This window comes from Nerophis lumbriciformis, linkage group LG33 (assembly GCF_033978685.3).
Source record: "Nerophis lumbriciformis linkage group LG33, RoL_Nlum_v2.1, whole genome shotgun sequence".
NCBI lineage: Eukaryota > Metazoa > Chordata > Actinopteri > Syngnathiformes > Syngnathidae > Nerophis > Nerophis lumbriciformis.
Window position 1 is genome coordinate 18,939,793 of NC_084580.2, and position 27,708 is coordinate 18,967,500.

The window sequence follows — 27,708 nt, forward strand, 5'->3', positions numbered from 1 at the left end:
TTAATAAATGTCCCCACACGATGTACATTTGACAGTGTTTCATAGCAGGGAAGCTAACATCAGCCCAGGGCAGGGGTCGGCAACCCGCGGCTCCGGAGCCGCATGCGGCTCTTTGATCACTCTGATGCGGCTCAGCTGCATGCTTGCCGACCCCCCCCCCCCCCCGATTTTCCCAGGAGACTTCCGGATTTCAGTGCCTCTCGCAGGAAACTTTCGGGATCTATATCCTCTGATTTTCACCCATACAATAATTATAAGGGCGTGCCATGATGGTGCAGCATTTGGCGCCCTCTACAATTTGTATTAACAGCGTGCCAGCTCAGCCTCTTGTTGTATGCATTTTCTGCTTGCACACGTAAGTGACAGCAAGGCGTATACTTGCTCAACAGCCACACAGGTTACACTGACGGTGGCCATATAAAACAACTTTTAACACTCTTACTAATAATGCGCCACACTTTGAACCAAAACCAAACAAGGATGACAAACACATTTCGGGAGAACATCTGCACCTTAACACAACATAAACACAACAGAACAAATACCCAGAATCCCATGCAGCCCTGACTCTTCCGGGCTACATTATACACCCCCTGCTACCGCCAAACCCCGCCCCCACCCCAACCCTGCTCCCTCACACTACTTACCGCCATGTGCTTCCTCAAATTTGACGTTGAGTTCATGTAAGCTGAAATGTCCACTTGTTTGGGGTGACAACGCATTACATACCGTATTTTTCGGAATATAAGTCGCAGTTTTTTTTCATAGTTTGGCCGGGCTCCAGTGCGACTTATATATGTTTTTTTCCTTTTTTATTATGCATTTTCGGCAGGTGCGACTTATACTCCGAAAAATACGGTAACTGTTTTTTTGGTTGTCTGAAGCGTGAACATCGATTTTATGTGAGGCCAGGGGTGTTTGCGTTCGTTGTTGCAACAAAAACATTGTTGTTGTTGTTTGCCGCTGAAACTTTATGTGCAGTTAATCATGTGACCGCCTGGCTCTGTTTGATTGGTGAACGGGAGTCAAACGTCGCCAGTGACTGCATTTGATTGGTGAAACGCAGGCATGCGATAGATCCTACTTTGAAGGTCTGTCTGACAAACCAAAACAAACAAAGCGTGCATTAACAGATCGATAAAAATCAGTAGCGAGTAGCGAGCTGAATGTAGATAAATGGAGCGGAGTAAAAGTAGCGTTTCTTCTCTATAAATATACTCAAGTAAAAGTAAAAGTAGTTGCATTAAAACTACTCTTAGAAGTACAATTCATCCCAAAAGTTACTCAAGTAGATGTAACGGAGTAAATACTAAATATGAATGCAGCAAGTTTTTCGCCAGTTTTCTTTTGATGACGTAAGAGACGGGCGAAACAGACTTAACGTTTACGTTATTTTTAAAAGTGCTGAACTCCATACAAAGTCCGCCGTTCTTAGATCCAATGTTTTCCTTTTTCTAGTATTGATTAAATGGATCGATTCTTTTTTTTAAACCGATTGATACCTATCTTCCAGAAGTCATACTTGCCGAGCACAGATCGATATACTCGAAATTTAGGAATAGAAATCGATCTATTGATACACCGATCAATCGTTACACCCAGGGCCGGCCCGTGTTATAGGCCGTATAGGCAAATGCTAAGGGCGCCGTCCATCAGGGGGCGCCACGCCAGTGCCACAAATGTCGGAGAAAAAAAAAAAAAGTTGGTACTATTATTTCTAAATACAAAAAATAATCCCACGTTAATTAAAATGCAAAGTAAAGCCTATATAATAGAAATATTATTTGTTACAACATTACGCCCCCCGCCCCCTCCCTTCCCGTATCATGACTCTTTTTGGACGTCACCACATCAAAAAATCAACACAAGATGTCAAAACGGCCAAAACTGTCAGGTGCCCAGGGAAGAAAAAAGAGAAAAGAAGAGGAGGAGAAACGAGAAAAAGACAAGAGGTAGCAGGTAGGTAACGTTAGCCTACATGAAATTATTTGTCTGTTACAGAATGTGATAGTAACCTGGCTTTTTAGCATTAAGCTAATGTTACATGATTCGGCAATTGCTAATCAATAAATAGCTAGTTCTGTTTTAACGTCGGGTTAATATTGTGGAGGGGGCTAAATTGTTATGGAAAATAATAATGTAACGTTAGGTAATTACAGTACTCCCACCTTACATTCCTCAGGGACATTTGTATTAGATCTTTTAAGCAGGTGTTTTTTGTTTACATTGTTATTGCCTTCTGGTTAGCTAATGTTTGCCATGCAGGTAATAGTCACTTTTCCACCCCTTTATATATTAGGTATAGTTGTAAGCCTAGTTGTTAAAGTGCACATCATTAATGTAAATTAAGCAATATGTATGTAAAAAATATTGTATTTCATATATTCATTTTTTATTTTTTGCATTCATTTATTTATTCATATTTTTTTTATCTTGTTAACTATTCTGATTGTTAATTTGCTCTTCTTTAAGTAAAAAAAAGGTCAAAGACAAAGCTATTCGGTTTCTTGTGAGTATATACACTTCACTACCGATGTGGGGGGGCGCCACCTAAAATCTTGCCTAGGGCGCCAGATTGGTTAGGGCCGGGCCTGGTTACACCCCTACATGGCGTGGATTGTTTTGGCGGAGGTTGTATTTTGCCCGATTTGTTTCGTTTTTCGCCATTTGTCAGCGGACAACTCGATATGGTAAATATTCACCCGAAGAGCTTTGCGCAAGTTCACCATCGTAGTCTAAAGCTGTAGTCAATAAGCTCCTTCTTCTCTATCCTCTTGTTGTGTGTTTCTCACACATTTTTCGTCATGAGTCTGGTGTTGAAAGTGTCACATCAGGAGGCATGTTTGACTTGACGGACAGCAGTGACCAAGAAGTTTACTCAGTAAAACGCGGCTGGGCAGGGATAGCCGTTGAAAAATAGGGGGTTACAGAGCAGAGAGATCTTAGTGGATGTGCAGTGCAGTCTGCCTAAGATCCCAGACGTCTTCTCTTTCACTTGGGGGTGTGTGGCCGCCTTCCACAGCTCGTGGAGATCCTCCGTGTGGCCGTGGGAGGTCATCATCCGGTCGTAGATGCACAGGTGGCGGGGAGTCTTGCCCTCCCCTGAGAAGTACACATGGGCCTGTGGGGACACACCCACAGCCATGGCGCAGATGCCCATGAACACGTCGTCTATGTGGAGCGAGGCGTTCAGAGTCAGCGTAGCCTGGTAGATCTTGCCGGCCACGTCGCCGGACATCACAGAGCCCCCTCCTGCTGTGTAGTCGGGGTAAGACCGCCATTGGTACATCTCCAAAGACACGTAGTACTTGCTGTTCTTACGACGGATAGGCGGAGCCCCCCGGTGCACCCGGCCCACCCAAAAGTCAGTGGTGCCCAGCGTGCTCTTGTCCCGCAGGTACCCCACTAAGTTTGGCATGTGGACGAAGATGTCATCATCTGTGATCATTAGGAAGCGGGCGTGAGCGCAGCAGCGGTGCATCCAGTGGAACTGCATGATCAGCTTAAGGGTCAGATTGTGGAAGGAGTCCATGAAGTCCTGCTGGATCAAATCGGCATGGAGACTGTTCTCTTGGACGAGCTGCCTTTGAACAACGGCCGCGTCCACGGCAGGGGCTCCTAAGGCGAACACCACCTTCACAGTCTCTCCCAGCGTGCGCTGGATGTAGGTCTCGCTGCCCCAAGTGGACCTGATGGCGTCCCGCCTGGCACGGTTCCCAGGAGATGTTTTGACAAAGACCAGGAGGAGGACGTCCTTACCGGCGCATTTGTCCGGTTGGTCCAGCAGGCTGCGGAAGTTGCTGAAGGTCCGGGCCTGTTCCCGGGTGATGGTGAGGCTCTTGTTGACGTCCCTGAAGCGGTCGACCAGGAAGCTGCATGAATAGGACTTGAGGTGGTTGAAGACGCTTTTGTCCCAACACACCATGATCAGCGACAGAACCAGGCAGGTGAGTATCAGACGGACGCACTGGCTCTTGTGGAGCCGGCAGTAACTCCAAAACATCCTCGAAATCTGTCTGCTGGGTGTGAAGCAGCGGGAGGAAAAGGGCCGAAGGTTTGATCGGCAGAATCACTCACACACCCTCCGAGTCACTTAGCACGCGTCGTTAATCTTCATCTGAGGAAGGAAGAAGAGCACTTTTACTATGGTGACAAACGCTTGCTATTTCATATTCCTTCAGCCTTGGCATGCAAAAGTGGGAAGTCGCCACAGTTTCACAAGGACTACTACGTCATAACCGCCCCTTTTAGGAGCTGCTTCAATCGCCTAGACCAGCAAGATTTCAGGTTTACGAGCAAGACTTAAGGGAGATGTGCCTTGCTTAACTTCTCATTCAGCAGGTACCTCACTCACTTGCATGTCGCAGTCCAAGTATAGTGTGTGGTAGGAAAGTTATGGGGAGGGCGGCCTGAGGGGGCGGGGCCTGCTATCTGAATTTAAACGCTGACACAGCAAGTGACAACTATGGCTGTCCTCGTCCGGACCACTTTAAATGATGTGACGGGCCACTTGAAAGACATAGCAGTGTCATAGTGTGACAGACCACGTTAAACGACGATAAAAGATGTGACGGATAAAACATTAAATGGCGTGACAGACTACATTAAATTATGTAACGGGCCACTATAAATTATGTGACGGACCATTTTAAACGACATGGCGAGCTAAAATAAAAGACGTGACGGACCATATTAGAAAACGTGGCGAACCACAGAAACAACGCGACCAGGCCACATTAAATTGTACGGCGGGCTAAAATAAAAAACCTGACGAACCAACATTGAATGATGTGGCGGGCCACAATAAACGTGAAGGACCATGTTAGATAACGTGACAAACCACATTGAATGACAAGGCAGGCCAATTTAAATGATTAGACGGATCACATCAAACACCGTGGTGGGTCACAATATATGGCGTGATGGACCCCGTTAAATGATGTGACGGGCCACTATAAATTATGTGACAGACCATTTTAAACGATGTGGCAGGCTAAAATAAAAGACGTGACGGACCATATTAAATAATATGGCGAACCACATTGAATGGTGTGGCAAGCCACAGAAATGACGTGACGGGCCATATTTAAATGATAAGGCGGGCCACAATAAATTACGTTGACTGACATTGCGGACCACAATAAATGGTGTGACGGACCACCTTGAATGACAAGGCGGGTCACAGTATGACGTGAAAAACCACGTTGAATGACAAGGCAGGCCACTTTAAATGAACTGACAGATCACATCCAACAATGTGGTGGGTCACCCTAAATGGCATGGGGTACCCCATTAAATGATGTGACGGGCCACTATAAATTATATGACGAACCACATTAAATGATGTGACGGGCCATGACATTGCGGGCCACAATAAATGGCGTGACGGACCACATTGAATGACAAGGCAGGTCACAGTATGACGTGACGGACCATGTTAAATGATACGGCGGGCCACAATAAACGTGAAGGACCATGTTAAATAGCGTGAAAAACCACATTGAATGACAAGGCAGGCCACTTTAAATGATTAGACGGATCACATCAAACACTGTGGTGGGTCACAATATATGGCGTGATGGACCCCATTAAATGATGTGACGGGCCACTATAAATTATGTGACAGACCATTTCAAACGACGTGGCGGGCTAAAATAAAAGACGTGACGGACCATGTTAAATGATATGGCGAACCACATTGAATGGCGTGGCAAGCCACAGAAATTATGTGACGGGCCAAATTAAATGACAAGGCGGGCCACAATAAATTACGTTGACTGACATTGTGGACCACAATAAATGGTGTGACGGACCACATTGAATGACAAGGCGGGTCACAGTATGACGGAAAAAACCACGTTGAATGACAAGGCAGGCCACTTTAAATGAATTGACAGATCACATCCAACAATGTGGTGGGTCACTCTAAATGGAAGGGCGGAACCCATTAAATGATGTGACGGGCCATTATAAATTATGTGACGGACCACGTTAAATGATGTGACGGGCCACTTTAAATGATGTGACGGGCCATGACATTGCGGGCCACAATAAATGGCGTGACGGACCACATTGAATGACAAGGCGGGTCACAGAATGACGTGACAGACCATCTTAAATGACACGGCGGGCCACAAGAAACGTGAAGGACCATATGTTAAATAGCGTGAAAAACCAAGTTGAATGACAAGGCAGGTCACTTTAAATGATTGGACGGATCACATCAAACACGGTGGTGGGTCACAATATATGGTGTGATGGACCCCATTAAATGATGTGACGGGCCAACATAAATTATGTGACGGACCACATTAAAGGATGTGACGGACCACATTAAAGGATGTGACGGGCCACTATAAATTATGTGACGGACCATATTAAATGACATGGTGGGCTAAGATAAAAGAGCTGACGAACCAACATTGAATGATGTGGCGGGCCACAATTAATGGCGTGACGGATCACATTGAATGACAAGGCGGGCCACAATAAATGGCGTGACGGACAACATTGGCGGTTCACAGAATGACGTGACGGACCATGTTAAATGACACGGGGGACCACCATAAACCTGAAGGACTATATTAAATAACGTGACAAACCACATTGAATGACAAGGCAGGCCACTTTAAATGATTGGACGGATCACATCAAATACGGTGGTGGGTCACAATATATGGTGTGATGGACCCCATTAAATGATGTGACGGGCCAATATAAATTATGTGACGAACCACATTAAAGGATGTGACGGGCCACAATAAATTATGTGACGGACCATATTAAATGACATGGTTGGCTAAGATAAAAGAGCTGAAGAACCAACATTGAATGATGTGGCGGGCCAGAATAAATGGCGTGACGGATCACATTGAATGACAAAGCGGGCCACAATAAATGGCGTGACGGACAACATTGGCGGTTCACAGTATGACGTGACGGACCATGACAAGGCGGGCCACAATAAATTACGTTGACTGACGTTGCGGACCGCAAATAAATGGTGTGACGGACCACATTGAATGACAAGGCGGGTCACAGTATGACGTAAAAAATCACATTGAATGACAAGGCAGGCCACTTTAAATGAATTGAGAGATCACATCCAACAATGTGGTGGGTCATCCTAAATGGCATGGGATACCCCATTAAATGATGTGACGGGCCACCATAAATTATATGACGAACCACATTAAATGATGTGACGGGCCATGACATTGCGGGCCACAATAAATGGCGTGACGGACCACATTGAATGACAAGGCGGGTCACAGTATGACGTGACGGACCATGTTAAATGATACGGCGGGCCACAATAAACGTGAAGGACCATGTTAAATAGCGTGAAAAACCACGTTGAATGACAAGGCAGGCCACTTTAAATGATTAGACGGATCACATCAAACACCGTGGTGGGTCACAATATATGGCATGATGGACCCCGTTAAATGATGTGACGGGCCACTATAAATTATGTGACAGACCATTTTAAACGATGTGGCAGGCTAAAATAAAAGACGTGACGGACCATATTAAATAATATGGCGAACCACATTGAATGGTGTGGCAAGCCACAGAAATGACGTGACGGGCCATATTTAAATGACAAGGCGGGCCACAATAAATTATGTTGACTGACATTGCGGACCACAATAAATGGTGTGACGGACCACCTTGAATGACAAGGCGGGTCACAGTATGACGTAAAAAATCACATTGAATGACAAGGCAGGCCACTTTAAATGAATTGAGAGATCCCATCCAACAATGTGGTGGGTCACCCTAAATGGCATGGGGGACCCCATTAAATGATGTGACGGGCCAATATAAATTAAATGACAAACCACATTAAATGATGTGACGGGCCATGACATTGCGGGCCACAATAAATGGCGTGACGGACCACATTGAATGACAAGGCGGGTCACAGTATGACGTGACGGACCATGTTAAATGATACGGCGGGCCACAATAAACATGACAGACCATGTTAAATAGCGTGAAAAACCACATTGAATGACAAGGCAGGCCATTTTAAATGATTGGACGGATCACATCAAACACGGTGGTGGGTCACAATATATGACGTGATGGACCCCATTAAATGATGTGACGGGCCAAAATAAATTATGTGACGGACCACGTTAAAGGATGTGACGGGCCACTATAAATTATGTGACAGACCATATTAAACGACATGGTGGGCTAAGATAAAAGAGCTGACGAACCAACATTGAATGACGTGGCGGGCCACATTAAATGGCGTGACGAATCACATTGAATGACAAGGCGGGCCACCATAAATGGCGTGGCGAACCACATTGGCGGTTCACAGTATGACGTGACGGACCATGTTAAATGACACGGCGGGCCACCATAAATTTAAAGGACTGTATTAAATAACGTGACAAACCACATTGAATGACAATGCAGGCCACTTTAAATGATTTGACGGATCACATCAAACACCGTGGTGGGTCACAATATATGGCGTGATGGACCCCATTAAATGATGTGACGGGCCAATATAAATTATGTGACGGACCACATTAAAGGATGTGACGGGCCACAATAAATTACGTGACAGACCATATTAAACGACATGGTGGGCTAAGATAAAAGAGCTGACGAACCAACATTGAATGATGTGGCGGGCCACAATTAATGGCGTGACGGATCACATTGAATGACAAGGCGGGCCACAATAAATGGCGTGACGGACCACATTGGCGGTTTACAGTATGACGTGACGGGCCATCTCAAATGATACGGCGGGCCACAAGAAACGTGGAAGGACCATATTACATAACGTGACAAACCACATGAATGACAAGGCAGGCCACTTTAAATGATTGGACGGATCACATCAAACACGGTGGTGGGTCACAATATATGGTGTGATGGACCCCATTAAATGATGTGACGGGCCAATATAAATTATGTGACGAACCACATTATAGGATGTGACGGGCCACCGCAAATTATGTGACGGACCATATTAAACGACATGGTGGGCTAAGATAAAAGAGCTGACGAACCAACATTGAATGATGTGGCGGGCCACAATAAATGGCGTGACGGATCACATTGAATGACAAGGCGGGCCACGATAAATGGCATTCTGTGAACCACATTGGCGGTTCACAGAATGACGTGACGGACCATGTTAAATGATACGGCGGGCCGCAAGAAACGTGAAGGACCATGTTAAATAACGTGACAAACCACATTGAATGACAAGGCAAGCCACTTTAAATGATTAGACGGATCACATCAAACACCGTGATGGACCCTATTAAATAATGTGACGGGCCACAATAAATTATGTGACAGACCATTTTAAACCACACGGAGGGCTAAAATAAAAGACATGACGGACCATATTAAATAATATGGCGAACCACATTGAATGGTGTGGAAAGCCACAGAAATGACGTGACGGGCCAAATTAAATGACAAGGCGGGCCACATTAAATGACGTAACGGATCACATTGAATGATATGGAAGGTCACAGTATGACATGACGGATCATGTTAAATGACACAGGAGGCCACAATAAATGGCATGACCGATCACATTGGCGGTTCACAGTATGACATGACGGGCCATTTCAAATGACACGGCGGGTCACGATAAACGTGAAGGACCATATTAAATAACGTGACAAACCACGTTGAATGACAAGGCAGGCCAATTTAAATGATTTGACGGATCACATCAAACACCGTGGTGGGTCACAATATATGGCGTGATGGACCCCATTAAATGATGTGACGGGCCACTATAAATTATGTGACAGACCATTTTAAACGATGTGGCAGGCTAAAATAAAAGACGTGATGGACCATACTAAATAATATGGCGAACCACATTGAATGGTGTGGCAAGCCACAGAAATGATGTGACGGGCCAAATTAAATGACAAGGCGGGCCACAATAAATTACGTTGACTGACATTGCGGACCACAATAAATGGTGTGACGGACCACCTTGAATGACAAGGCGGGTCACAGTATGACGTAAAAAACCACATTGAATGACAAGGCAGGCCACTTTAAATGAATTGACAGATCACATCCAACAATGTGGTGGGTCACCCTAAATGGCATGGGGTACCCCATTAAATGATGTGACGGGCCACAATAAATTATATGACGGGCCATGACATTGCGGACCACAATAAATGGCGTGACGGACCACATTGAATGACAAGGCGGGTCACAGTATGACGTGACGGACCATGTTAAATGACACGGCGGGCCACAATAAACGTGAAGGACCATATTAAATAACGTGACAAACCACGTTGAATGACAAGGCAGGCCACTTTAAATGATTTGACGGATCACATCAAACACCGTGGTGGGTCACAATATATGGCGTGATGGACCCCATTAAATGATGTGACGGGCCACTATAAATTATGTGACAGACCATTTTAAACGACGTGGCGGGCTAAAATAAAAGACGCGACGGACCATATTAAATAATATGGCGAACCACATGAAATGGTGTGGCAAGCCACAGAAATGATGTGACGGGCCATATTTAAATGACAAGTCGGGCCACAATAAATGACGTAACAGATCACATTCAATGATGCGACAGACCACGTTGACTGACATTGCGGGCCACAATTAAATGGCGTGACGGATCACATTGAATGACATGACGGGTCATGTTAAATGACATGACGGGTCATGTTAAATGACACGGCGGGCCACAATAAATGGCGTGACCGAACACATTGAACGACAAGGCGGGCCACAATAAATGGTGTGACGAACCACATAGGTAGTTCACATTATGACCTGACGGACCATATTAAATGATACGGCGGGCCACAATTAATGTGAAGGACCATATTAAATAACGTGACCAACCAAATTGAATGACAAGGCAGGCCACTATAAATTATGTGACGGACCACATTGAATGACATGACGGGTCATGTTAAATGATATGGCGGGCCACAATAAATGGCGTGACCGATCACATTGAACGACAAGGCGGGCCATAATAAATGGTGTGACGAACCACATAGGCGGTTCACAGTATGACCTGACGGACCATATTAAATGAAACGGCGGGCCAAAATAAATGTGAAGGACCATATTAAATAACGTGACAAACCACATTGAATGACAAGGCAGGCCTCTATAAATTATGTGATGGACCACATTAAATGACGTGACGGGCCATGACATTGCGGGCCACAATAAATGGCATGACGGACCACATTGAATGACAAGGCGGGTCACAGTATGACGTGACGGACCATGTTAAATGATACGGCGGGCCAAAATAAACGTGAAGGACCATGTTAAAAACCACGTTGAATAACAAGGCAGGCCACATTAAATGATTGGACGGATCACATCAAACACGGTGGTGGGTCACAATATATGGCGTGATGGACCCCATTAAATGATGTGACGGGCCAATATAAATTATGTGACAGACCATTTTAAACGACGTGGCGGGCTAAAATAAAAGACGCGACGGACCATATTAAATAATATGGCGAACCACGTTGAATGGTGTGGCAAGCCACAGAAATGACATGACGGGCCACATTAAATGACAAGGCGGGCCACAATAAATGACGTAATGGATCACATTCAATGATGTGACAGACCACGTTGACTGACATTGCGGGCCACAATAAATGGCGTGACGGACCACATTGAATGACATGACGAGTCATGTTAAATGACACGGCGGGCCACAATAAATGGCGTGACCGATCACATTGAACGACAAGGCGGGCCACAATAAATGGCGTGACGAACCACATAGGCGGTTCACAGTATGACCTGACGGACCATATTAAATGACATGGCGGGCCACAATAAATATGAAGGACCATATTAAATAACATGACAAACCACATTGAATGACAAGGCAGGCCACTATAAATTATGTGACGGACCACCTTAAATGATGTGACGGGCCATGACATTGCGGGCCACAATAAATGGCGTGACAGACCACGTTGAATGACAAGGCGGGTCACAGTATGACGTGACAGACCATATTAAATGATACGGCGGGCCACAATAAACGTGAAGGACCATGTTAAATAACGTGACAAACCACAGTGAATGACAAGGCAGGCCACATTAAATGAATTGACGGATCACATCAAACAACGTGGTGGGTCACTCTAAATGGCGTGGCGGACCCCCTTAAATGATGTGACGGGCCAATATAAATTATGTGACGGACCACATTAAATGATGTGTCGGGCCACAATAATTATGTGACGGACCATATTAAACGACATGGCGGGCTAAGATAAAAGAGCTGACGAACCAACATTGAATGAAGTGGCGGACCACATTGGCGGTTCACAGTATGACGTGACGGACCATACTAAATGACACGGCGGGCCACAATAAACGTGAAGGACCATATTAAATATTAAATATTAAACATATTAAACAACGTGGTGGTCCATTCTAAATGGCGTGACGGACCCCATTAAATGATGTGACGGGCCGTTATAAATGACAAGGCGGGCCACAATAAATGGCGTGACTGACCACATAACTGTTACTACAAGTGTTCTGAAAATTAATTTTAAAAAGTAATGAATTTAGTTACTCGTTACTTAACTAAAAAAGTAATTTATTACTAATGGAATTACTCTTTAATAAATTAATTGCTAGGGAAAGTAATAATGCATTACTTAAAAAAAACTTGAGGACCATGTTAAATAAGTCTGGGTTTGGAGTTTGCCAGGAGAACGCTACATTTCGGACTGAGTGTGAAATTTGGTGGAGGAGGAATTATGGTGTGTTTTTTTTTTTTTTTTCAGGAGTTGGGCTTGGTCCCTTAGTTCCAGTGAAAGGAACTTTGAATGCTCCAGGATACCAAAACATTTTGGACAATTCCATGGGATGGCACGTCAAGTTCATATGTGAGTAAAGGCAGGTGGCCAAATACTTTTGGCAATATAGTGTTTGTATATAGAGGCGAGGTTTCTGTGGTTTGTCCGTTATACAGTGCTCAATACCAGGGTAGAGCGGAATTTCCCTGCTCTTCAGGGGATTTTATTGAAGTGTCAATTCGATAAACTCCCCTGAAACATGTGTGTTGACTTTTTGTGCTGGCTGCATTTTTTTTTTTGCGCCATGTTTAGGTTGTTTGGATTGGGTCATATAAGTAATTGCTGTGCTGTCGTCACTTTAAAGCTAAATTCACAGTCTTTGGCCTGATTTACTCACGGCATTAAAAAAATGTTTTTCCATCTGCATTTATATGCTGTAAAAACATCATAAATTGTACGGTAAGCTGCAAAATCGACAATTTTTGTTTTAAAGTGTACAATATAATAGGCATAGGCAATTGTTTAATAATATGGGCAAAGATGATGCAAAGCCGTAAACATTAATATTCACATATTCAAGCGGCCCTCTGAGCACAAAAAATTGCATTATTGGCTTTATTTTAACAAAAAAAATCTTACACATGTTTCCTGTTGCAATCGTAGAACAATTTTGGCCTTAAATAAAATAGTGAACATACTAGACAACTTGTCGTTTAGTAGTAATTAAAAAAACAAAGGCTCCTAATTTGTCTGCTGACATATGCAGTAACATAAGAGAATGAAGGATATACTTGCTGTCAAACTGTCAAAGTGATGATCCATCCATCCATTTTCTACCGCTCATTCCCTTTGGGGTCGCGGGGGGCGCTGGAGCCTATCTCAGCTACAATCGGGCGGAAGGCGGGGTACACCCTGGACAAGTCGCCACCTCATCGCAGTCAAAGTGATGATCAAAGTGATGATGTCATATAAATTTAATGATCAAAGTGATGATGTCATATAAATTTAATACGAATAAATACAAAAAAACTAAAGTCCCGCCCCCTGGCTTCCGGTGTGTATGTCCCGCCTTCTGGCCTCTATGATTTGATAAGATATGATTTACTATATTTAATTTGACAGTTTTTCGAAAGATGTGAAAACAATAATCTATATATTTACTATATTTAATATATTTGATCTGGAAATTATTACAGCTAGAGTGACTGTATATCAGGGGCCCCCAAACAAATTTGTCCGGGGGCCAGGCTGTATATATATATATATATATATATATATATATATATATATATATATATATATATATATATATATATATATATATATATATATATATATATATATATATATATATATATATATATATATATATATATGTATATATATATATATATATATATAAATATAAATATATATATATATATAATATATATATATATATAATATATATATATAGATATATATAGATATATATATATATATATATAAAATATATATATATACATATATATATATATATATATATAATATATATATATATATATATATATATATATATATATATATATATATATATATATATATATATATATATATATATATATATATATTGTTTTTATAATCCGTTTTGTCATTTAACATCAATTAACGTTGATGTTCATCAACATTTAACATAGTCACGTTATCGATGGGAAAATTCATTTTTAGACAATATGATTTGCCTGAGCGGCTAGGAGACACCAAGAGTAACAAGCAGTAGAAAATTGATTAGAAAGGAAAGATTAAAAAAAAAAAAACTTGGGACTTCCTGTGGGCCGGATTTTGGATACTGGGGGGTCGGATCCGGCCCGCGGGCCTTAGTTTGGGGACCCCTGCTGTATGGACTTGAAGGGGGCGTCTCGTATCCTAACCCTAACACTGTCCACTATTTTCAGGAAAATGTTGTAATGTTTTAGAATGCTACATTTCATCTTATTTTATATCATAGTCAAACTGACGAAGTTAGAAATAATGTCAAGGCGGGGACTATGGCGGCGCAAATTACTGCGCGCATTGCTTTCTCGAGATGCAAAACAACTGGACTGGACATCGGATGAAGGTAGATACATGACTTATTCTTAACTCCAAAAAGAACAAAACAAAAGGCGGAGAACAAACTTGGATAAAAAAATCAAAAACTAGCACAAAGGCAGAAACTATGAACATGAAACAAAACTCGCTAACTGTGACATGAAAAAACAAAACTTAAGTGGCATGAAGCATAAACTATGAACAGGCATGAGTATCGGAAGTAACAGAAGTATCATCAGATAACAGCGGTAATGTCGCCAGGCCGACTGCCTGGCAACTACCAGCTTAAATTCTAAAGTCTCATCATTAGTGACAACAGGTGCGTGACTCAAAACACCAGCAGCAGGTGAAAATCATATGCCACCGTGGCAACCAAAACAAGGGAATGTAAACAGGAACTAAAAGCGACCACAACCCAACAGAACATAACCAAAACAAAACATGACCACAGAACATGACAAATAAGTCTTTCTTTGTTTCTGAAATGCTGTATATCTTGATTTTAAATACAACCAACAGATTATATGTTGTTTTTTTTACCAACATTAAACTACACTATGCAACAATAGTTTTAACAATACTACAAATAATATTAAAGTCACGTTGTTGATTGTATGTTTTTTAGTTTAGGTTTAAAGCCATATTTGTCACATTAAAAGATCTATAGAATATACATTGGAATGCCTGCCAATACTTGTAGCATGTACTGTACTCAAAGTGTTGTTTTCCGAAGTGGTATGAAGAACTTGTACTTGGGTAATGCTCATGTATCGTACTTGATCAATGTAGGTGTGTCCTGATGCTGATGGAAAGGCTCGGAGGGCTGGTGAGTTGTCGGGGTATGTCCATGTAAAGCGATAATACTATACTTTAGTCAACTGTAGGCTTACAAATGTAAATAGTTTGCAATATTACTCTCGTGAAGACAATTATTACCGTAGCCCAAACATTTAATTTCCAACATACGTTAGATTTCCAAAAAGAGCGTTCTAAAATATTAACAAATAATACACAGAGCTGGTTGGTAAAAGGTATAATCACTTTTAAATGTAGAGTTGATCTAAAATACTGTTTTTCAATGAAGATGTGCATGGGATAAACCAAGCAGAAATCAATCAAATATACATCATTGTATGGAGTGTTCTTCAAACTAAAGTGTAATTGTTTAAATGTAAGCCTTTCCCAAGAAATTAAACTGGTTCATGTACATACAAATATAGTTTTGAGGTATCAGCGATTTTAGTTTTGTGGCGAATACATATATTAACTTAGCTTTAAATGAATTAATTAGCTGAATTAAACAAATACTACTCAGATAGTAGCTAGAAAATCTACAACGTGTCAAGTCTGTGTGATCATGTTTTGTTTTAGTCATGTTCGGTTTTGTTTTTGGACTTTTTGTCACCATAGCAACCATTAGTTTTCACCTGTCACGTCACGCACCTGTTTCACGTTTTGAGTCACGCACCTGTTTTCACTAATCATGTCTGTAGTATTTAAGTTCATTGTTTTCAGTTTGTCTTTCTGGCGACATCCGCATCATACCCCTGTCACACTCTGTTTACCTCTGCGCACTTCATGCCATGTCCAAGTAAGTTGTTGTTTATTAATGCCACAGTTAGTGTTTTTGTTTCATTGATTCATAGTTTCTGCCTTTGTGCAAGTTTTGTGTTTATAGCCAAGTTTTGTACCTCCGCCATTGTGCACGCTTTTCGTTTGTTCTTTTTTGATATATTAAATAAAATATGTACTCACATTCCCGCCTCGCCCGAGCCAACTTTCCGTTGCCTTCAGGAAAAACAAAACCCAAGGACCTAGTCGTGACACAATGTAAGTAATTCCTATTATCAATGACATGACTATCGTATTTTTATGGTTGTAAAATGATATGTATGTGTCTTTAAAGGCCTACTGAAACCCACTACTACCGACCACGCAGTCTGATAGTTTATATATCAATGATGAAATCTTAACATTGCAACACATGCCAATACGGCCGGGTTAGCTTACTAAAGTGCAATTTTAAATTTCGCGCGAAATATCCTGCTGAAAACGTCTCGGTATGACGTCACGGATTGTAGAGGACATTTTGGGACAGCATGGTGGCCAGCTATTAAGTCGTCTGTTTTCATCGCAAAATTCCACAGTATTCTGGACATCTGTGTTGGTGAATATTTTGCAGTTTGTTCATTGAACAATGGAGACAGCAAAGAAGAAAGCTGTAGGTGGGAAGCGGTGTATTGCGGCAGGTGTTGTGCCGGATAACGCACCCCCGCCGTAGAATGCACCCCTTGACTGTTGTGCCGGATAACACAGCCGGTGTTTCATTGTTTACATTCCCGGAAGATGACAGTCAAGCTTTACCATTGGCCTGTGGAGAACTGGGACAACAGAGACTCTTACCAGGAGGACTTTGAGTTGGATGCGCAGACGCGGTACCGTGAGTACGCATGCAGCTGCGGCTTCCAAACATTTCATCGCTTGCCCGTACGTGCGTGCCGCTATGTGCATGTCACCTACGTAACTTTGGGGACTTTGGGGAAATATATGATAAAGTTGCGAACTTTATCGTCGATGTTCTCTACTAAATCCGTTCAGCAAAAATATGGCAATATCGCGAAATGATCAAGTATGACACATAGAATGGACCTGCTATCCCCGTTTAAATAAGAAAATCGCATTTCAGTAGGCCTTTAAAGAACAACTTTGGTTGTGTAGTTGTTCAAAACTTCAAAGTGTAAAAATGAAGATGTCCCTAACTCCTCGGTTATGCTTTTTAAAGGAAGTTCTGATTAAGTTCACGTGGGTGACGGTAGGACAACGTATACAAAGTGTTTAAAGATAGCTAAATACGCTGCTAGTTTGATAAACCATTAAAATCGTGTTCTAGTCCAAACAAAAGAACATACCTTAGTTACAATGTACAATAATTGCGTAAATGAATATCCAAATAACATCTACCGCATTTTCCGGAGTATAAGTCGCACCGGAGTATAAGTCGCACCTGCCGAAAATGCATAATAAAGGAAAAAAACATATATAAGTCGCACTGGAGCCCGGCCAAACTATGAAAAAAACTGCGACTTATAGTCCGAAAAATACGGTAGTTGTTCAAATATTTATAGTATGACATCTGTTTTATTATATATTGTAGAAAAAAAAACGAATTAGGAAATAAATCACATTTGTAATTATATTATTTGCAGTATTGTTAAAACTAGTGTTGAAAGGAATATGACATATTCTATTGTTGGTATAATGTATGTGTCGTGTTTAAAAACAGGACAATGTTTAAAAGCAAAGAAAAAGCTTATCTCGATATTTTGTAGTAGTTAAAATCGGTACAAAGAGGAACTTTTACTGCCACGAACGGGTGTGCATTCCCCCTATAATTATTAATTTATTCAATAATGAAAAGTAGGAAAACACACAGCCTATAGCATATTGATAACAAAGAATAATACTAAAAACTTAAAAATTGTAATTGCGAAATAAGAAACATCTTAAACTGACCAAGTGTATGTACGTGCAAATCAAGTTTGTAATACTGTTTTAGGAAAACATTAAAACCGTGAAAATACTGAAAATAGTGAGTGAATGCATGACAAAGTGTCGTGTCTATTGATCATGTTTTTGTTTGGCTAGGTTCTCTTTGGTTTTTGGACTCTTTTAGTTTCTGTTTACGCTCCATTGTTTAGCCTCCAGCCCGACCACCACCACCAGTCTTTCGGCCTGCCAAACCGCAACCCCCAGCTAGGCCACCTCCACCTGCACCAAGGCTAGCACCAAGTCCAAGGCTAGCAGCAGCTGCACCACGCCAAGCTCCCGTTCATGCACCACAACAAATACCAGTACCTGCACCACGGCAGGTTCCTGTACCTGCACCACGGCATGTTCCTGTACCTGCACCACGGCATGTTCCTGTACCTGCTCCACGGCAAGCTCCGGTACCTGCTCCATGCCGCCAAGCGCCGCCCATAGCAGCACCACGCCAATTACCAGTCCAAGTATGAGTCCAAGACCCACCACGCTAAGCTTCGCCGCCTGCCGCACCACGCCAAGCTTCGCCGCCTGCCGCACCATGCCAAGCTTCTCCGCCTGCCATGACGAGGACACTCGCATCCACACCTGCCACGACGACGACGCACCCACCACCTCATCGGCCACGACTCTTGATCTTTGTTTTTTTGGACATCTGGGATCTGTCCTTAAGGGGGGACTCTGTCATGTCTGTTGATCATGTTTTTGTTTGGCTAGGTTCTGTTTGGTTTTTGGACTCTTTTAGTTTCTGTTTACGCTCCTTTGTTTTTGTTTCCATGACTACTCATTGTTTCACCTGTCATGCATTTGGACTCACGCACCGGACTCATTTGGACACACGCACCTGTTGTAATCAATACACTATTATCTAAGCCTGTCAGTTTCTGTTGGTCGTCCTGGCGACATTAACTCTGTTTGCTTCTGTTACCCTGGTCATTCATGCTTGTATTCCATGCCATAGTTGTCATGCTTTTTCACATCACAATAAGTGTTTTCGTTTTTATGTCCATAGTTCTGCCTTTGGGCTAGTTTTGTTTTCTTAGCCAAGTTTGTTCTCTGCCTTGTGCGCGCCATTGTTTACACTTTTTGTTAGTGTTAAAATAAATCATGTCCCTACCATCACGCCGTGTCCGATCCAACTTTTCTTGCATCTCGGGAAAACAAACCTCCCACAGTCCACGTCGTGACAGAATGTCGCCAGCAGAAAAAAGTTTTCCCTCAAAGAAGTTGGATGAGGGAGCGTGGGAGGTCCTGTGCGCTTTGGAGGCGGAAACGCTGCGCTTTTCCCCCAGGGAGCGCAGGGGGATGATGCGGGGGCCTGGAGGCAAGCTGGTGCCGATCGGCGCGTCGCTCCAGTCCCGGAAACGTCGCCAAGGACGAGGGACGTCAGGAAAGACTTCCGCGAGTGGACAGAATGCGTCGCTCCTGCGGGCTCCTCCCACTCCGGGCGGAAATGCACCACAGCCAGCCTGGCAGCTCCAGGAGGACGCCACAGACTTGGAGATTTTTTTCCAAATTCTTTTTCTGGTCAAACCAAGCCATGTCCTAGTTTTCATGCCACGCCCACGCCACAAGATTTTTCCTTTTTTTTCACCCACTAAGACTCAGGTGGGTAAAAATAAAAAAAACTATTTGGACAATTTAGAGGGGAGGAATCTGCCCCCCTCCTGACCTCCCTCCACCCACCCCGAAAAACGATTCCAGACTGCGGGGAGCGCCTCAGGTATCCGCTCCTTGAGGGGGGGGGGGCTAGGGCCGGGAGCTGTGCTGGTGGGATGGCTCAGCTGCGCCCAGCCAAGCCATAGCCTCCAGCACGACGACCACCACCAGTCTTTCGGGCTGCCAAACCTTAACCCCCAGCTAAGCCACCTCCACCTGCACCAAGGCTAGCACCAAGTCCAAGGCTAGCACCAGCTGCACCACGCCAAGCTCCCGTTCCTGCACCACAATAAATAAAATAAATCATGTCCCTACCATCCCGCCATGTCCGATCCAACTTTTCTTGCATCTCGGGAAAACAAACCTCCCACAGTCCACGTCGTGACACAAAGTACATAAAGCACATACGGTATGTACATGCACATCCATGGTTTGCAGTCGTTAAAAGTACAAGTAAAATGATATAACTTATCTGTGATGTGTACAAATGCACAAATGTGCAAGGTGTACAGGTCAGTGTAATAAAAATCATTAACCTAGGGAAATGTGACATAAAAATAAAACTTTACAAATGTATAAAAAGTCTTTAAACACAGCTAAACACATGGCTAGTTTGATAAACCATTAGAATTATACTAACATCAATTTGTTATGACCTCAGTGTGAAATAACTTACAGTGTTGATTACCTACAATATTACAGTATTGCTACAATATAATGCTGTCTTGTGGTGTCTGTTTTATACCATTATACCACGTCATTCAGATTGTATCATGCATATGTTCCTTTTTGACTGTACTTGTACTTATATTATTCACATGTGAATAATGCTGTATAATAGACTGTATTTATATTATTCACATGTGAAAAATGCAGTATAACAGACTGTATTTATATTATTCACATGTGAATAATGCTGTATAATAGACTGTATTTATATTATTCACATGTGAATAATGCTGTATAATAGACTGTATTTATATTATTCACATGTGAATAATGCTGTATAATAAACTGTATGTATATTATTCACATGTGAATAATGCTGTATAATAGACTGTATTTATATTATTCACATGTGAATAATCCTGTTTAACAGACTGTATTTATATTATTCACATGTGAATAATGCTGTATAATAGACTGTATTTATATTATTCACATGTGAATAATGCTGTATAACATACTGTATTTATATTATTCACATGTGAATAATGCTGTATAATAGACTGTATTTATATTATTCACATGTGAAAAATGCAGTATAACAGACTGTATTTATATTATTCATATGTGAATAATGCTGTATAATAGACTGTATTTATATTATTCACATGTGAATAATCCTGTTTAACAGACTGTATTTATATTATTCACATGTGAATAATGCTGTATAATAGACTGTATTTATATTATTCACATGTGAATAATGCTGTATAACATACTGTATTTATATTATTCACATGTGAATAATGCTGTATAATAGACTGTATTTATATTATTCACATGTGAAAAATGCAGTATAACAGACTGTATTTATATTATTCATATGTGAATAATGCTGTATAATAGACTGTATTTATATTATTCACATATGAATAATGCTGTATATTAGACTGTATTTATATTATTCACATGTGAATCATGCTGTATAAGACTGTATTTATATTATTCACATGTGAATAATGCTATATAACAGACTGTATTTATATTATTCACATGTGAATAATGCTGTATAACAGACTGTATTTATATTATTCACATGTGAATAATGCTGTATAATAGACTATATTATTCACATGTGAATAATGCTGTATAATAGACTGTATTTATATTATTCACATGTGAATAATGCTGTATATTAGACTGTATTTATATTATTCACATGTGAATCATGCTGTATAAGACTGTATTTATATGATTCACATGTGAACAATGTTGTATAATAGACTGTATTTATATTATTCACATGTGAATAATGCTGTATAATAGACTGTATTTATATTATTCACATGTGAACATGTCTATTATACAGCATGATTCACATGTGAATAATATAAATGCAGTCTGTTATACAGCATTGTTCACATGTGAATCATGCTGTATAATAGACTGTATTTATATTATTCACATGTGAATAATGCTGTATAACAGGCTGTATTTATATTATTCACATGTGAATAATGCTGTATAATAGGCTGTATTTATATTATTCACATGTGAATAATGCTGTATAACAGACTGTATTTATATTATTCACATGTAATTAATGCTGTATAATAGACTGTATTTATATTACTCACATGTAAAAAAAATACCTAAGTGTTTATTGTCTATTGTTAGCGAACTGTGGTGCTGAATTTCCCCCAGGGATCAATAAAGTACTTTCTATTCTATTCTATTCATAAGGAGAATATAGCAGTTGTACAACTACATTGCAATCTATTTATTATGAGAATGATTCCCCGGTATATGGAGAGATCCATCAATGTTCCTACAAGTAGTAGTAGGTAGCAATCACTAAGAAATGATGCAGCTAAACAAAAGTAATGAACTAATTGTAAAACTTTAACCTTATTAGTTTTAGACATTGTTTCATCCAAATAACAGCGAGTTGTTTATATGTTAGCTTTTCTAAGAAATACAACTGAAAATCAGTTGAAAGTGTTGAAAGCAGCGACTAGAAATCTGGAGAAATCACTGCACGTAAGCAGCTAAGCCCGTGACCTTCGATCCCTCAGGCTGTACTGCATCAACAAGCGACATCAGTGTGTAAAGGATATCACCACATGGGCTCAGGAACACTTCAGAAACCCACTGTCAGTAACTACAGTTGGTCGCTACATCTGTAAGTGCAAGTTAAAACTCTACTATGCAAGGCGAAAACCGTTTATCAACAACACCCAGAAACGCCGTCGGCTTCGCTGGGCCTGAGCTCATCTAAGATGGACTGATACAAAGTGGAAAAGTGTTCTGTGGTCTGACGAGTCCACATTTCAAATTGTTTTTAGAAACTGTGGACGTCGTGTCCTCCGGACCAAAGAGGAAAAGAACCATCCGGATTGTTATAGGCGCAAAGTTGAAAAGCCAGCATCTGTGATGGTATGGGGGTGTATTAGTGCCCAAGACATGGGTAACTTACACATCTGTGAAGGCACCATTAATGCTGAAAGGTACATACAGGTTTTGGAGCAACAGATATTGACGTTATCATGGACGCCCCTGCTTATTTCAGCAAGACAATGCCAAGCCACGTGTTACATCAACGTGGCTTCATAGTAAAAGAGTGCGGGTACTAGACTGGCCTGCCTGTAGTCCAGACCTGTCTCCCATTGAAAATGTTCGGCACATTATGAAGCCTAAAATACCACAACGGAGACCCCCGGACTGTTGAACAACTTAAGCTGTACATCAAGCAAGAATGGGAAAGAATTCCACCTGAGAAGCTTAAAAAATTTATCTCCTCAGTTCCCAAACGTTTATTGAGTGTTGTTAAAAGGAAAGGCCATGTAACACAGTGGTGAACATGCCCTTTCCCAACTACTTTGGCACGTGTTGCAGCCATGAAATTCTAAGTTTATTATTATTTGCAAAAAAATATATAAAGTTTATGAGTTTGAACATCAAATATCTTGTCTTTGTAGCATATTCAACTGAATATGGGTTGAAAATGATTTGCAAATCATTGTATTCCGTTTGTATTTACATCCAACACAATTTCCCAACTCATATGGAAACGGGATTTGTAATAAAATCCTAAAATTTTGAATAAGTTTTAAAAAAAAATAAAAAATTTGTTAAAATCACTGACAAACTGAGTAGTGAATAAAAAAAGAAACAGAAAAAGCGATTGAAAAAAAGTAATTGGGTGAACAGGTTTGAGTCTGGTTTTGTCATGTCTGTGTAATCATGTTTTGTTTTAAGTCATGTTTTGTTTAGTTTCTGGCTTTTCACTCCCTTGTCTTGTTTGCATGATTACCCATTAGTTTCACCTGTTCCACGTTTGGACTCATTGTGCACTCTTGTTTGTCACCATAGCAACCATTAGTTTTCACCTGTCACGTCACGCACCTGTTTCACGTTTTGAGTCACGCACCTGCTTTCACTAATCATGTCCATAGTATTTAAGTTCATTCATTTTCTTTTGTTCGTCCTGACGACCTCAACACATTTATGCTCTGTTCATGCCTGATACTTCTTTCCATGTCAATTCCTCAAGCAACTATTTTTGTCCAAGCCAAGTAAGTTTTTGTTCCATATTTATAGTCTTTTTGGTTTCATAGTTTGTTCTACGCCATTGTGCGTGTTTTTTTGTTTGTACTTTTTTGCTATAGTCTTTTGGTTTCATAGTTTATTCTCCGCCACTGTGCGCGCTTTCATTTATTCCTTTTTTTGATAATAATAAATCATGTACCTTCATTCCCGTCTCGCACGAGCCAACTTTCCGTTGCATCCTGGAAAAGCACACACCCAAGATCAAGTCCTGACAGGTTTAACAAAACTTTAATGAATAGATGTAGAAGTGCAGTAGGAGGACCCTGCTTACCCATCATGTGTACTCATGCACACATGGGTACACATATTCAAGTATAAATCCGTATACTTTAATATCAAAGAGGAATAGCATCAAAATACTGTTGGCATTGAACAATATTCAGTGATTGGTAAATAACAATCAGTATTTACCTTCTTTTCAGTGTACTGCAAATTTACAGAAGTTGAGGAAACCTAATGCGCAATACAGAGGACATGAAATAAGGAACAATGGAGTACAAGAGGAAGGGGGAATGTTGTGTGTAAACTGACCAAAACAATTAAACAGCTCTGGAGAAGTAAAATGAAAAATAGTGATTGGTAGTGACAGTCAGAAAGATTTCCATTGCCATTACCATACTTCAGACTATAAGGCGCACTTAAAATCCTTTCATTTTCTCAAAAATCGACAGTGCGCCTTATAACCCGGTGCACCTGATGTACGTATTAATTCTGGTTGTGCTTACTAACCTCAAAGCAATTTTATTTGGCACATGGCGTCATGATAAGTGTGACCAGGAGATGGCAGTCAAACATAAGAAATACTTGTGGACTGCAGGTTGACGCCTTTTAATAATACAAACCCCGTTTCCATATGAGTTGGGAAATTGTGTTAGATGTAAATATAAACTTCATTATTTTTTTTGCAAATAATAATTAACTTAGAATTTCATGGCTGCAACACGTGCCAAAGTAGTTGGGGAAAAGGGCATGTTCACCACTGTGTTACATGGCCTTTCCTTTTAACAACACTCAGTAAAGGTTTGGGAACTGAGGAGACACATTTTTGAAGCTTCTCAGGTGGAATTCTTTCCCATTCTTGCTTGATGTACAGCTTAAGTTGTTCAACAGTCCGGGGGTCTCCGTTGTGCTATTTTAGGCTTCATAATGCGCCACACATTTTCAATGGGAGACAGGTCTGGACTACAGGCAGGCCAGTCTAGTACCCGCACTCTTTTACTATGAAGCCACGTTGATGTAACACGTGGCTTGGCATTGTCTTGCTGAAATAAGCAGGGGCGTCCATGATAACGTCAATATATGTTGCTCCAAAACCTGTATGTACCTTTCAGTATTAATGGCGCCTTCACAGATGTGTAAGTTACCCATGTCTTGGGCACTAATACACCCCCATACCATCACATATGCTGGCTTTTCAACTTTGCACCTATAACAGTCCGGATAGTTATTTTCCTCTTTGTTCCAGAGGACACGACGTCCACAGTTTCCAAAAACAATTTGAAATGTGGACTCGTCAGACCACAGAACACTTTCCCACTTTGCATCAGTCCATCTTCGATGAGCTCGGGCCCAGCAAAGCCGGCGGCGTTTCTGGGTGTTGTTGATAAATGGCTTTCGCTTTGCATAGTAGAGTTTTACCTTGCACTTACAGATGTAGCGACCAACTGTAGTTACTGACAGTGGTTTTCTGAAGGGTTCCTGAGCCCATGTGGTGATATCCTTTACACACTGATGTCGCTTTTTGATGCAGTGCCGCCTGAGGGATCGAAGATCCGTAATATCATCGCTTAGGTGCAGTGATTTCTTCAGATTCTCTGAAACTTTTGATGATATTAGGGACCGTAGATGGTGAAATCCCTAAATTCCTTGCAATAGCTGGTTGAGAAATGTTGTTCTTGCTCACGCATTTGTTGACAAAGTGGTGACCCTCGCCCCATCCTTGTCTGTGAATGACTGAGCATTTCATGGAAGCTGCTTTTATACCCAATCATGGCACCCACCTGTTCCCAATTAGCCTGTTCACCATGTGGGATGTTCCAAATAAGTGCATTCCTCAACTTTCTCAGACTTTTTTGCCACTTGTGCCAGCTTTTTTGAAACATGTTGCGGGCATCAAATTGCAAATGAGCTAATATTTGCAAAAAACAACAAAAATGTTCCAGTTCCAACATTAAATATGTTGTCTTTGCAGGTCTATTCAATTGAATATAAGTTAAAAAGGATTTGCAAATCATTGTATTCTGTGTCTATTTACGAATTACACAAAGTGACAACTTCACTGGTTTCGGGGTTAGGGTTTGGGATCTGCATAAGTCCCAAAAATGTGCATCTGTAAAACATCATCTATGCAACATTTTGACCAAAGAACCACCATCACATGTTATGTAGACCACAAGGAAGTCTTTTAAATGTAGAAAAAAAATCATATTATGACCCCTTTAATGCGCCTTATAAGCCGGTGTGTCCTTATATGAAAATAGACTCAGGGACAGCACAGTGGTAAAGTGGTTACTGTGTGTGCCTCACAATATGAAGGTCCTGGGTTCGATACTGGGAAAAATACGGTACTTATAAATGGTGTTTCAAAAATAACGAGTTAACTCATTGGATTAGTTACAAACATATTGTGTTAATCACAGAATTTATTTAGCTCGCATATGCGCCTTTGTACAAATTGTCAATGGTTACCTGAAAGGCAACATGGATTGTGATGCGGTCAGTGGTCAGACCAATCAGATGACTGAGTGGACTCTGTGGCCCTTTGCAGGCAAATTTCACTTCAAAATACTGGACTTTAGAAAACTGAGCAAATTAATTACAAACCCCGTTTCCATATGAGTTGGGAAATTGTGTTAGATCATACTTGCCAACCCTCCCGGATTTTCCGGTAGACTCCCGAAATTCGGCGCCTCTCCCGAAAACCTCCCGGGACAAATTTTCTCCCGAAAATCTCCCAAAATTCAGGCGAACTCAGGTCTATGCGGACCTGAGTCCGCTTTCCCACAATATAAACAGCATGCCTGCCCAATCACGTTATAACTGTAGAATGATGGAGGGCGAGTTCTTGGTTACTTATGTGGGTTTATTGTTAGGCAGTTTCATAAACGTCCTCCCAGCGCGGCAACAACACACAACAACAGCAGTCACGTTTTCGTCTACCGTAAAGCAGTTCGTCTGCCGTAAACAGCAATGTTTGTGACACTCTTAAACAGGACAATACTGCCATCTAGTGCATTTGATGAAGGCACTTTTGTGCGTGCCACACAGCAATGGATCATCAGAGAGGGTGTTCAGCATGGTTCGAAAAATAGTGACAGAGAATAGAACAAGG

At 41.3% G+C, this 27,708-nt stretch overlaps 1 protein-coding gene across 3 annotated transcripts in view; it reads right to left on the reverse strand.

The window, feature by feature from the left end:
• Positions 1–2,857: 2,857 nt before the first annotated feature.
• The window catches only part of LOC133575852 (lactosylceramide 1,3-N-acetyl-beta-D-glucosaminyltransferase A-like), a 33,190-nt gene continuing 8,339 nt past the window's right edge, over positions 2,858–27,708 (reverse strand). For all 3 annotated transcript variants that reach the window (XM_061928729.2, XM_061928730.1, XM_061928731.1), the window contains one exon: positions 2,858–4,117. In XM_061928729.2, coding sequence (XP_061784713.1) covers positions 2,879–4,003 — 1,125 coding nt within the window. In that variant the 5' untranslated portion in view covers positions 4,004–4,117 and the 3' untranslated portion in view covers positions 2,858–2,878. The remainder of the gene's footprint in view (positions 4,118–27,708) is intronic.